At 44.8% G+C, this 12,254-nt stretch overlaps 1 protein-coding gene across 10 annotated transcripts in view; it reads left to right on the top strand.

Annotated features, from left to right (window-relative positions):
* Positions 1-3,084: 3,084 nt before the first annotated feature.
* The window catches only part of focad (focadhesin), a 29,290-nt gene continuing 20,120 nt past the window's right edge, over positions 3,085-12,254 (top strand). For 5 of the 10 annotated variants that reach the window (XM_080298032.1, XM_080298031.1, XM_080298027.1 and 2 more), the window contains exons 1-10: positions 3,087-3,166; positions 5,572-5,643; positions 6,237-6,311; positions 6,727-6,881; positions 7,746-7,838; positions 9,814-9,915; positions 10,035-10,260; positions 10,446-10,652; positions 11,203-11,290; positions 11,455-11,648. In XM_080298032.1, the coding sequence (XP_080154158.1) occupies positions 5,587-5,643; positions 6,237-6,311; positions 6,727-6,881; positions 7,746-7,838; positions 9,814-9,915; positions 10,035-10,260; positions 10,446-10,652; positions 11,203-11,290; positions 11,455-11,648 (1,197 nt within the window). In that variant the 5' untranslated portion in view covers positions 3,087-3,166; positions 5,572-5,586. Of the gene's footprint in view, positions 3,167-3,396; positions 3,795-5,571; positions 5,644-6,236; positions 6,312-6,726; positions 6,882-7,745; positions 7,839-9,813; positions 9,916-10,034; positions 10,261-10,445; positions 10,653-11,202; positions 11,291-11,454; positions 11,649-11,960; positions 11,973-12,152; positions 12,165-12,254 lie in introns of all 10 variants that reach the window. The other 5 variants (XM_080298029.1, XM_080298028.1, XM_080298030.1 and 2 more) reach the window with 5 other exon arrangements.

Here is a 12,254-nt window from a genome sequence, read left to right as displayed (position 1 = left end):
TACTATGATTTGGCACACATACTATATTCCGCAGATACACTATAACATAACAGATATTCTACGACTTAGTAGTAATACTATAACATAACAGAATTATTAATTGGGCACAAATACCACGATTGGGTACAAATACTATGATTTGGCAATAATACTGCATTTTAACACAACTACTGAGATTTGATTGAAATACTATGATTTAGAAGAAATACTATTACTCCATACAAATACGATGCTTTGGGAGAAATACTATGTTTTGGTTCCAATACTATGATGTGCAACAAATACTATGATTTGGCACAAGTACTATGATTTAGTACAAATACTATGATTTGGCAGAAATACTATGCCTTAGTAGTAATACTATAACATAAGAGATATACTATGGTTTTGCAGACATACTATGTTTTTGCACAAATACCATGATTTGGAACAAATGGTATGATTTAGCAGAAATACTAAGATTGGGTACAAATACTATGATTTGGCAATAATACTGCGTTTTAACAACAACTACTGAGATTTGATTGAAATACTATGACTCCATACAAATACGATGCTTTGGCACAAATACTATGATTTGGCAGAAATACTATGACTTAGTAGTAATACTATAACATAACAGATTTCCTAAAAAAACTATGAAATTGCAGTAATTCTATGACTTGGCAGAGATACTACGTTTTAGCACAAATACTATAACAACGCAGAAATACTATGACTTAGTAGTAATACTATAACATAACAGTTCAATGTTCTTGCACAAATACCACAATATGGCAGAAATACTATGTTTTAGCACAGATACTGTAATTTGGTATAAATACTATGATTTGGCACACATACTATATTTCGCAGATACACTATAACATAACAGATATTCTACGACTTAGTAGTAATACTATAACATAACAGAATTATTAATTGGGCACAAATACCACGATTTGGCAAAAATACTATGATTGGGTACAAATACTATGATTTGGCAATAATACTGCATTTTAACAAAACTACTGAGATTTAATTGAAATACTATGATTTAGAAGGAATACTATGACTCCATACAAATACAATGCTTTGGAACAAATACTATGATTTGGCACAAGTACTATCATTCAGTACAAATACTATGATTGGGCAGAAGTACTATGTTTCAGTACAAATACTATGATTTGGCAGGAATACTCTGATTTAGCAGAAATACTATGTTTTAACATAAATACTGTCTTTTGGCAGAAATTCCTGCTAAAAAGGACTATTTCTGCTTTTTAGCAGAAATACTGTAATTTGGCATAAATACTATAATTTGGGATAAATACTATGATTTGGCACATATAATATATTCAGCACATATATTATAAAATAACAGAAATATTATGATTTGGCCTCAAAACCATGATTTTGCACAAATACCATGATTCTGCAAATATACTATGATTTAGCAAAAATACTATGATTTAGCAGAAGTACTGAGATGTAGCAGAAGTACTTTGTTTTAGCAGAAATACTATGATTGAGGAGTAATACTTAAACATAGGAGAAATATTGATACACAGACACACATACACAGACAGTAAAGGGAAGAGGAGCTGTGGAGAGTCTGGGCTTGGTATATGTAGGTCAGTTAAATTAGCTGCACCTGCTGTAGTCAGCCCTTACACACACAGACACAGACACAGAGAGAGGTGTGAGTTTTCTTCAGTGTATTTCTGACATTCAGGATTCCACTCGAACAAATGGCCATAATTTCCTAACCGTAGAGGCTAGAACGGTCATTCAGACATTGTTTTGTTCAGAAGAGATGGGGGAATCTTCAGGTCTTCATAATTCAGAGATAAAACATAAATTATTAAAGATATATGACTTGTAATACACTGTAACTGAGTAGAGGCGAAGCAAAAACTGCCTTGACTTGCTCTCAAACAACCTTTGGTAACTCTAAATCTATATGGAGCATCAAAATCATTCTTTCACCATAAGAAACAGCAGGCTTTGGTGAACAGTTATGGAAATTTTCAGGGCTCTGTGGAAATCCATCAAAAAGATATGACGAGAGAAAAAAGTGCCTCATTTCCAGTGTTTGAAATCTGATGAAATCTGAGCGAGGGACAAATTTCCTACCCTCAAACAAGTCCAACTCATTTCAGAACGGTAATAGGTGAGAAAGAAATTCTTGAATTGTGAGTCAGGAGTGTCTGAACATATACGGGGACAAGCCTCATGTCTTAACTTTGCTTCGTTAAGGAGATATGACAATTTGAAAATGCCTCTCATTAGAGAAATCCAGCGGTGATTTTGAACAAACTCTCCATTGAGTTTATATGGAGAGTTTTCTGACTTTGTGTTACTCTGAGGAGATTTGCAAAGTCCCACAACAATGATAGGGACATTTTCTGAAAGCCAGCAAAAATACCTACGTTTTGATGTATAATTTGTGGGGCTTGAGTGGAAATTGAGCGAGTAGCAAGAAGTTGTTTAGACATGAAGAGAAAATTCAAACAGTTTCACTGTCCCCTCTGAGTTAATTGCATAGCAACCATAGCAACGCATGTATTTTCTGAAAAATCACAATTTTGCAACTGAAAACTCAAAGAGGGATAAGATTAAAACGGTAGAAGATCTGAAAAAGCTGAATCATACAGGAATAGCCAAATCATTTGAGAACATTTTAAAGTTTGAATGGAGTTTCTAGGTGAAAGTATGAGGCAGTAGTTAAGTTTCAAAGACAAGAAAGTTTTAGCAGAATTGTAGAAGTTTCCCATTCATTTCAATGGGACAAATTAAAGGAAAAAAGTGTAATATTTTAAAAAGTATAATAGTAATAAACACCAAAAGTCATAGCCGGCATTAGCAGAAAGAGCAGAACAGTTTAGAGTTTGAACGGTGAAAATAGCACAAAAATTGTGGAAGTAGATCCACGGCGAAAAGTGTACGGAAACACCCGGAATAATAAAGAATAAAGAGAAACAGGAACTCAATAGTGTGGATGCCCATTGAGGGCATCCACACAATAATAATTGCAGTGCTCTATTAAATGTGCTGAAAATATGAAGTCAGCCTGCGCGTGCTGTGCATGTCTGTGACGTAATCGCGTGAGACAGGCGGTTTCCTGTCCTTTTTGGCCCTCGCTGCTCGCCGTATTTCCGCGCGGGTCTGCTGGATGGAGGAGGTAAAGTTTGTTGAACAGCATGTATAACTTCATCTGAGCTTCGTTAGTCTTTCTTAGCCTGCTGCAGTTACAGTTACAGCCGCGTATCTGTTACAGTGAACCTGCCGTCAGCTGTATAACGTTAGCATTAGCTTGTGGTGATGCTAAGCTGCTATTAGCAGGTCCTGTTCAGCGCTAAGTTGTGTCCGGACGACTTTACAGTTTAGTTTTCTCCGTATTACGATCACCAGATAACTGCGGATGGCCTCGTGTGTACGGAAGCTTCGTGGTGAAGCGCTTTGGCCTGTGGGAAATGTAGGAAACACCAGGACGAGCTGCGCACCGCAGGAAACCGCTTTGACAAATCAACCTTACTTTCACTCACTTCATTAATAAAAGTCTTGTCACTTGGAGAACTGCAGTTTTCACACATCTCGCCGTTAATGTCACCCAGCTAACGGTGTAGTTTCAAGAAACAATGCAGTGTTCCTGCCACGAACATCACGACGGAAGCCCTGCAGGGTCGATCTGCGCAGCGGCTCTGATGGAAACGCCACGGATAGTAGCTCGTTCTCCTTCTTCCGGTTTCTCCTCTTAGTGTCTCCATAGCAACTCATCTGCCTCCTCTCACCTGGTCCCGAGGATCCAGGTCTGTCACCTGGTCTCAGGTTCACCCTGAGCTGGCCCTCCTCGTCCATTCCAGTCACTCTAAAGACAAACTGAACATTTTCCACTACGACACATCCAGCTGGGTTTTAGATTTTAATTTGAAGTCATTGTCACCATCTCCAAAACAGACACCAGAGCAGGTCTAACTATAAACTGTCCTTTTCACTCCTGTTGCATCCTTCACTCAGTGACCCTTAACAGCTGTATTCATCCACTCATCATGTAACACCACAGTTCCTCTCCTGGTTTCTCTGACGTGTCCAGTTTCTTGTGGGACACTTCATAAACATGCTGCTCTGTCTTGGGTGGTCGGCTTTGCCATTTCCAGATTGAGCGTTGTTATATATCTGGGGGATTACTCCTGATTAATTATTTGAGCTGTCACGTACTATGTGGCTGTATCAGTGTGAGTGCAGCTCATCATGGTGTGTCGCACTAATTTAATAACAGTAGATGTTAGCCTGATGTCCTCTTAGAGACCAACAGAGCAACGCTGCTGATTTTATTTTTGTATTTTATAGTTTGAAAGTGACACTTGGGACACAATGAGTGTGCGTCCCAATGTATTGTGCTCCTTCAGACACAGATCCACACAGCATGTGTATATAAACCATGGAAGAAGCAGAGCTTTCATAGTGACACACTGCTCAGCTTCACAGTGTGTGTGACACAGGTGGGTCACTTGGATGGGCAGAGGTGAGGCCTGGTAAAAAGCTACAGCTGTAAACTGTGACAGTGCTCATATAGGGGGCTGTTGGGGTTGTCTCACTTTTGGATGCAGGCTCCAGGGGCCGTTAGGGGAATTGCAGTTTTTGGCACTTCTGCACAGGTTTCAGTTTTCAGCCCTGGAGCTGCCGCCTGATATGAGGCGACACTTTTGTCTTTGTCCTCTCACCGTCTGTGAGAGATGAGTATCCACCATGTGAGTCCCTCCCTCTCCACCAGTCGGTCAGACGTCTGCCCGTCCTCCAGTCTGTTTCGGCTAAAAGGGAGATTTTCCTTCCTGCTGTGGCCGAGGGCTTGCTCATTGGGGTTGAGCGGTTGGTGGGATTTTCTCTGTACTTCGTGGTCTGTGCCTTCACGTGACTGTTGTTGTGATTTGTTGATCACAGAGACCTAAAAGACCTGGTGACCTCTAATTTCCTGCTTCTAAATCCAGACAGAGGCTGTTGTGCTCGGCCCTAAAACTCTTAGAAACAGCATCATCGTGGCCTCCAGTGAAGCTGTGAGGAGCCATCTTTGAGCAGAATATATCATTCAGTGTGCACAAACAACCACGTAGGTCTGTGAACTAAGCTGAGAGTGATTCTAGCTGCATGATTGTGAGTCAGTGTTATCAGACAGGTGCCATGAAAAGCCTCAAAGCCTCCAGTTAAGCTGAAACGCTGCAGCACGAGTACCAACAGGAAGTAGAAAGAGAGCATATCTGTCACATATTAGCTCCTCTTCACTGACTCCCTGTTAAATCCAAGATTTAAAGTCCTCCTTCTGACAGACGAGGCCTCGAATAATCAGCCTCTGTCGTCTCTTAAAAAGCTTGTAGTACAAAGTTATACTGATAGAGCACTCCCTCCTCAGACTGCAGCCTTATTTGTTGTTGCTAGGTAGAATAGGAGGCAGTGCCTTCAGCTGTCTCTCAGTGGCCCGTCTCCTGTGGACCAGCTCCCAGCTTGGATTCACGAGACTCCCCATTTAGTTTTTGTGTTTTTTCTCAAACCTCCTCCTCTTGTTCTAATGGAGATTCTGGATGTTCACAGGTGTGATCCAGTGACATGATGGAGAGTTTAAAGACACGGTTCGAGTTCCCCAGCCCCGTCATACAAGCCCAGGTAAGAGGCTCTGTGACTCCTCCCATCCGAATGATACAAATGATCCTTCCCTTGTCTGCAGAGATTCCACAGGTACGAGTGATTTGTTACTGACAGAGGTAAACTAGCAGCTCACACAGGCAGAAAATCTCTACCATTAACAGGAATTCAGCAACACTCATAAAAAAGTCTCCTGATAAGACAGAGTAAAGAGTAACGTAACTATTTGATAGAGAAACATGACTGTAAGGTGCACGGATGCATGTGTGCAGCTGTTGGAGGATTTTAAAGAGACATGAGGTGAGTTTACAGTGTAACAAGATCCAAGACACAGAGTTACTTTGTATGTTTGTTGGCAACCACGAGGGTTTCTGAGTCACTCACACTCGTGTGTATAATGTGTTTATGTAGAGGGGAGGCAGGTTTTACTGAACACACAGACTCAGGTCCCTGTGGGCACATTCATCCATTCATTCATTCATTCATTCATCCATTCATTCATTCATTCATTCATTCATTCATTCATTCATTCACTCACTCTGTAGTGTTGGTTTCTCTTCCTCTCTTTGTTATTGTGAATAATGGGACAGAAGTGTGATTTTCTTGTGTTGCAGACGGTGAGAAGTCTTGTTGCAGCTGTCTTAAAGGAAAAAGGGTCAGATGGGCAGATCACCTGGTCCTGTGCTCAGGTGAGTTCCTGTAAGATCACATATGATCATTTCTTTAGTTACATGAAGTATAAAAGAGCAGGAACATCTGCTTCATGTGGTCCTGTGTTTTATCCTCAGTGACTTTGACACATCTGCTGTGAGGCTGACGCCTCTGATCTCACAGTGTCAGCTTTGTTTTTATACACAGATATAAAATATGGATATGCACTGAGAAACGAGCATAGTTATATTTCTGACTGTCTGAGTCCAAATTGAATCAAACCTTGTGGGATTGAATCAGTGCTGAGTGGCTGAACTGAGTGGGACAGATTGCATTTTCACCTGCACCTCTGTCTCTGTCCGTTTTCATTCAGGGCTTCAGTGCATGTGTGAAACGGCACAGATAGTCTTGTTAAACTTCTGAAACTCTGACTGCATCACTGTTGTCGTTCAGGGCCCAGCACTGGAAGCTTTGTGGCAGCAGTGCTGCAGTGACTGTGCTGTGGTGTGTTCAGCGTGCTGTGACACCTTGGTGTTATTGGTGGACCAGGGCCATGCAGACCTGGACTACATCCTCAATGGTGTCCTCAACCTCCTGCCTTCTGCAAGGTATGCAACACGCAGTTATTGGACGCCACGATCCTGCCTCAGAAAGCTCAGCTGTTTGTCAAGGAGTCTGATAGAGGCTCTGTAACCTGCGTCCATGCAGCGTTACAGCCGCTGCACAAAGGCACAACATGAAAGACGGACCTCAGCAGGACGAGGTTGTGTATCAGCAGGACAAAGAAGGCTCTCTTTAGCATGAGAATGCTAACACTGGGAACTGAGAAGAGGCATGAAGAAGGCCGTGTTTGTCCACTGTTACGAATTCAGTCTTTAAATCCCTTTAAAGGCCCACTCACACCTCGCCTCAGGTGACCTCAAAGGTCACATGATGGGTCGCGGTAAGGTCTCATAGTGGTTCAACCCTTAACCCTTGGTGTTGACAATGACCTACGCTTTTGTTTATACTCATGTGACGACGCACATGACAAATAGCTCGATGACCATCTCCAAGGAGGGCAACGCCCTGTAGGGTTTAAGTATGTGGGTCTCTCCACCTTGTATAAGAAGGAAACATCTTTAAAACTTAATCAAGTCCAGTCGCCTTCTTTTCCAGCTACCAGTGTGTAACACAGAGTCAATGCTTCCAGTGCAGGAGCCCGACTGACAGTCTACAAACCGAGTTAGACACATGGAGGTCACAGCTTAGTCTGTGCTGAGGATAAATCCACGATGTCATTGCTCTCCATCAGGGCTCATGAAGTAAAGAAAATAGCTTTGAAACATGAAAATGTTAAAGGTCACTGTTCCACAGATGCTCTCTAATCTGGACGCTGACCTCGTGGTGCAGCATAATGTAACTATTTGAAAACATTTGAAAACGCTCAGACTGTTAGTTTTTTCAGTTATTCTGACTCTGATATCCAACAGACACACTCAAGGGTTGATAAAAGTCATTCGGCGATTGTTGGAGATGCAGGCTGACCAGAGCGATGGACTCTTCACCTGTCCGTATTCTATCAGGTAAGTATCTCGTGTCTAATATCTAGAGGTGTTCATACATGTTGTCTTGTGTAATCTATCAAGCTACATATAGCTTGTAGCTTACTGCTAGTCCAAAGAGGCAGCATTGGTCCATCACCCACTTGAAGTGCTGTAGGGGTCCGGTGCTCTGTGGGGTGGCAGTCGTGGCCCTGGTGCTTCAGTCGCAGCTATAAACTGGCTCTTGGAGCATGAACATCCCAAACTAGTGCGTGTTGAAAAATACTGACTACATGTAAAGAGTGAGAGGGGGCAGGCAGGGAATGGGTACGTTTGTATCTCCCTGACTTGATGCCAGCATTTAGACGTTTTCTCTGGTGGACAGGACGGGTGCTTCCCTGTGCCGTCATGTTGGGAACAGGTGCCCATAGTCATTTGTGCATATGTGACTAACAGTTGCTTAGAGTACTTTTTAGAGTTGCTGGGTGAGGTGGGTACCCCATCTAGCAACTCCATAGTCCTACTGGGGGACTTTGATGTGGTGGTGGCAATCCCTGAACCAGAAGATAGACATTGGAGGTTCAGGAGCAGCAGGTTGAAGCATCCTGTTAGGCTTGGCTATCTTCTGGCAGATATCGACAGGATGAGTGTAACTCTTGCAGAAGCTGTACGAGGAGCTTGGTGAGGCAATGGAGCAAGACTTTTGGAGCTTGGTCCGTTTTGCCATCACTGTCGGATCTATTCCTGCTGGGTGTTGTTATCGATGCTGTTTTGAGTAATTCTGCAGCTACGTGTGAAACATTGGGAATGAGAATCAGCACCTCCAAGTCTGAGGCTGTGGTTCAAAGCTGAAAACAGTGGAGCAGCCACTCCAGGTCAAGGACGAGCTGGCGCCCAAGTTGGAGGCGTTTAAGTATCTGTGGGTGTTGTTCACGAGTGAGGACAGAGTGACAGACGGTGCTGTGGCTGCAGTGATGGGCCGCTGTAAGAACCAACAGGGTTTTAACATTAAAAGTGATGTTTGGTCACAATATAGTGAGCTCTCCTCTTTTTAGTGTATAAAATCTGTCCTGTGGATGAATGCAGACTTCACCTCAAAGGCAAAGACACTCGTGAACATCCGTATAAAAATCAGCGGTGCAACAGAAAGATCTCCCCTGTCCAAATTGCCTGCCAGTGCTCTGAAACACCAGGCTTTGAGTCACAATAAATAGAAGAAACTCCTGATTGTTTGCTTCCTTTGTGCTGAAATGTGGGGAGTGCTCTGATAGGCTGACGAGTTGGCGCTGTATTGAAACTCAGGGTCTGGAAATGGCGTGCTGAAGGGTGACACGTGGTCAAACAGGTTACGTCATGTGAAGACTGGAAACACGGAGGCTGGATCTATAATGGTATCAGTGGATGCGTTAGTGTGTGTGGAACTGCTAACGTTTAGTCTCTCAAACTCGACTCTGGTTAGAGGTACGTGTGAGTACACGATAGTTTTAAGCTTGTTTTCATCCTCATAGGTGGCAGCTACGTGACACTTTGCCTTTAGATTGTCACTGTGGGAGTGAGTGTATAAGTCCAGTTTGTGTGGAAACAGTACGGATGTTGGAGGACTATTTATGTGACTGCATTCTGCAAAAGTGACGATGTGTAGCACTTGGCCAACAGTAAAGGGTGGATGCTTTAAAATAACACCGTCAATAGTTTTTAGTGTTAACAGTTTGTTCTTTGGAGAACTTGTAATTCAGTTTTATTCATGAAGCGCCTTGAGGCGACTGTTGTTGTGATTTGGCGCTATATAAATAAAATTGAATTGAATTGAATTGAATACAGCAACAAATCACAACAACAGTCGCCTCAAGGCGGGGCGGGGCCATGTGCTGTGATTGGTTGGGGTGAGAGGAGGAAGGCGACAGGTCTTGTGTGGATTTAGGCCTTCTTAGTTTGTCTTCGTTGTAATAGACTGACTCAGTGGTTTGTTGGGAGCATAACTTGAATCAGAGCTGGGACACTGACCCGTCCATTGCAGGAGCAGCCCTCACCCGTACGTCACAGCCCTGGAGAACAGAGAGGACTGCTGGCCGGCTCTGCTGTTCGAGATCGATGACTTTATCCAGAAAGCTGTTGACAGGTAAGTCTTACTGGCTCCTGTCGTAGCCTGTTATGTTGTTGTCTTTGAAGACAACTGGACATTATCAGATGATATATTTTCAGAGGTTCTTCTGACTCCAGTGTGTGTGTACGTTACAGAGATAAAGAGGCTTATATCACCATGCTGGCCCCCTTCCTTCGGTACCTATACTGCCAACCGCACAGGCAACCCGAGCACGCGCTCCTTCGACAGAGTCTTCTTAGGGTGCTGCTGCCCATTCAGGGAGGATCCAGGTCCGCCCCCCAGAACGAGGAGCAGGAAACGCTGTCCCCAGTGTCTGACAGGCTGCTGCTCTGTCTTTGTCAGCTGGTTCCACACATGCAGGTAACAAGCTGAAGTTATGTTAGGTAACTGTACAAAGACACGGCCGACATGTTTCCACTCTGTATGTTACAGTCCACCATCCTTTAAATGTGTCTCTCTTATTTGCATACGCTCAGATTGACAGGAAGTGACTAACACAGAGAGCAGGATGGAGCTATGTCAGCCTCTCCTCTCTGTCCCTGCAGGTGGACAGCGTGGAGGCAGTCCTGGAGCTGTGTGCATTTGTGGGCGCTCTGCTCCAAGATCTAACTGGGAGCTCTGGAGACCAGTGGAAACCAGAGAAAGCGGCGCTGGCTCTGCAGCTGCTGTGTGCATGTCGGCGATGCCTCGAGTTCAACGGAGACTGCAGACCAATAATCGGCTTAATACAGCAGCTGGTTCCAGCCTGTCAGGTGATGGCTGTTTGTAAACAGACACCAGCAAAGATAAAGAAGCCGCGCTGCTGTGCTGGTTAACGTGAGCGAGCCTAAATATGGAAGCAAACAAAAGGGATGCTTTTTGTTTTACGTGTGCAAATGTCTCTGCTCCAAACCTGAGCCTGGACTCCCAGCAGTGGCTTATTTGGCATTAATGCTTATCAGCTTCTTCACTCACTGCAGCGAGCTGACATGTGAATATCTGACACTCAAAGACACTTTGTAGAAATGTAGCATTGTTTGGTTCAGTGTTTTCAGCCTTGTTGCTCCTACCAGGGAGAGCACACCTGAGTTTGAGGCCTGAACAGGTGTGAAACCTTTTGTCCTCCATGATGGCTGAAAATCAAAGCGGGTCTCACTTTAGCGCGCTCACGCTGCCCGTGTCTCTGTGTACCTGGAGAGGTTTACACATGTGGGTCAAATGTCCCCCATTGTGAACCAGTCAGTGCTGTAATGTGTGAGCCCTCGGGCCTCTGTGGCCTGCGGCCTGTATTGACCTGTTGGCATCGCTGTTTGTTTTCTGTAGGAGTTGCTGTTGGATGAGCTGGTGATGGGCGTGGCCTTGCTCTTGTTGGAAGCCCCTTCAGATCAGCTGACCAGCCTTCTCAGACTTGGTAAAGTGATTATTTTGGACAAAGCTCTGCTGGCTTTAGCTTCCTTTAAGAGACTTTGAAGCAGTGAAAGAATTAGTGGGAACAAAACTAGGTCCTGTGCAGGTCATGGTTGGAACCTCACAGAGCTTTGTGTCCTACATGAGATATTCTTTCTCTTAACACAGCACTGAGTTTGGTCCCTGAACAAGAGGAGGCGTCGCCCTGGTTGAGTCCGGTCCTGATTCTCCCCGTGTTGCAGCTCCTGTCCTGCTTGGGTCTCACTGAGCCGCTGTCTGACCAGAACACACACAGCACCAACCACAGGCTGGCTCACAGCCTGCTGCACAGAGTTAGCAGGCCCACGGATAAACCCCAGCAGGTAACCCAGCAGGTAGCCCAACAGGTGACCCAGCAGGTAGCCCAACAGGTGACCCAGCAGGTAGCCCAACAGGTAGCCTAGCAGGTAACCCAGCAGGTAACCCAGCAGGTAGCCCAACAGGTGACCCAGCAGGTAGCCCAACAGGTGACCCAGCAGGTAGCCTAGCAGGTGACCCAGCAGGTAGCCTAGCAGGTAGCCTAGCAGGTAGCCCAACAGGTAGCCCAACAGGTAGCCCAGAAGGTAGCCTAGCAGGTAATCCAACAGGTAACCCAGCAGGTAACCCAACAGGTAGCCCAGCAGGTAGCCTAGCAGGTGACCCAGCAGGTAGCCTAGCAGGTAGCCTAGCAGGTAGCCCAACAGGTAGCCCAACAGGTAGCCCAACAGGTAGCCCAGAAGGTAGCCTAGCAGGTAATCCAACAGGTAACCCAGCAGGTAACCCAACAGGTGACCCAGCAGGTAGCCCAACAGGTAGCCTAGCAGGTAACCCAGCAGGTGACCCAGCAGGTGACCCAGCAGGTAGCCTAGCAGGTAGCCTAGCAGGTAGCCCAGCAGGTAGCCCAGCAGGTAGCCTAGCAGGTAGCCCAACAGGTAACCCAACAGGTAGCC

Source organism: Astatotilapia calliptera, chromosome 3, assembly GCF_964374335.1.
Source record: "Astatotilapia calliptera chromosome 3, fAstCal68.1, whole genome shotgun sequence".
NCBI lineage: Eukaryota > Metazoa > Chordata > Actinopteri > Cichliformes > Cichlidae > Astatotilapia > Astatotilapia calliptera.
Note: the sequence above shows the minus strand (reverse complement) of the source record. Positions and strands in the feature narration are given on the sequence as shown.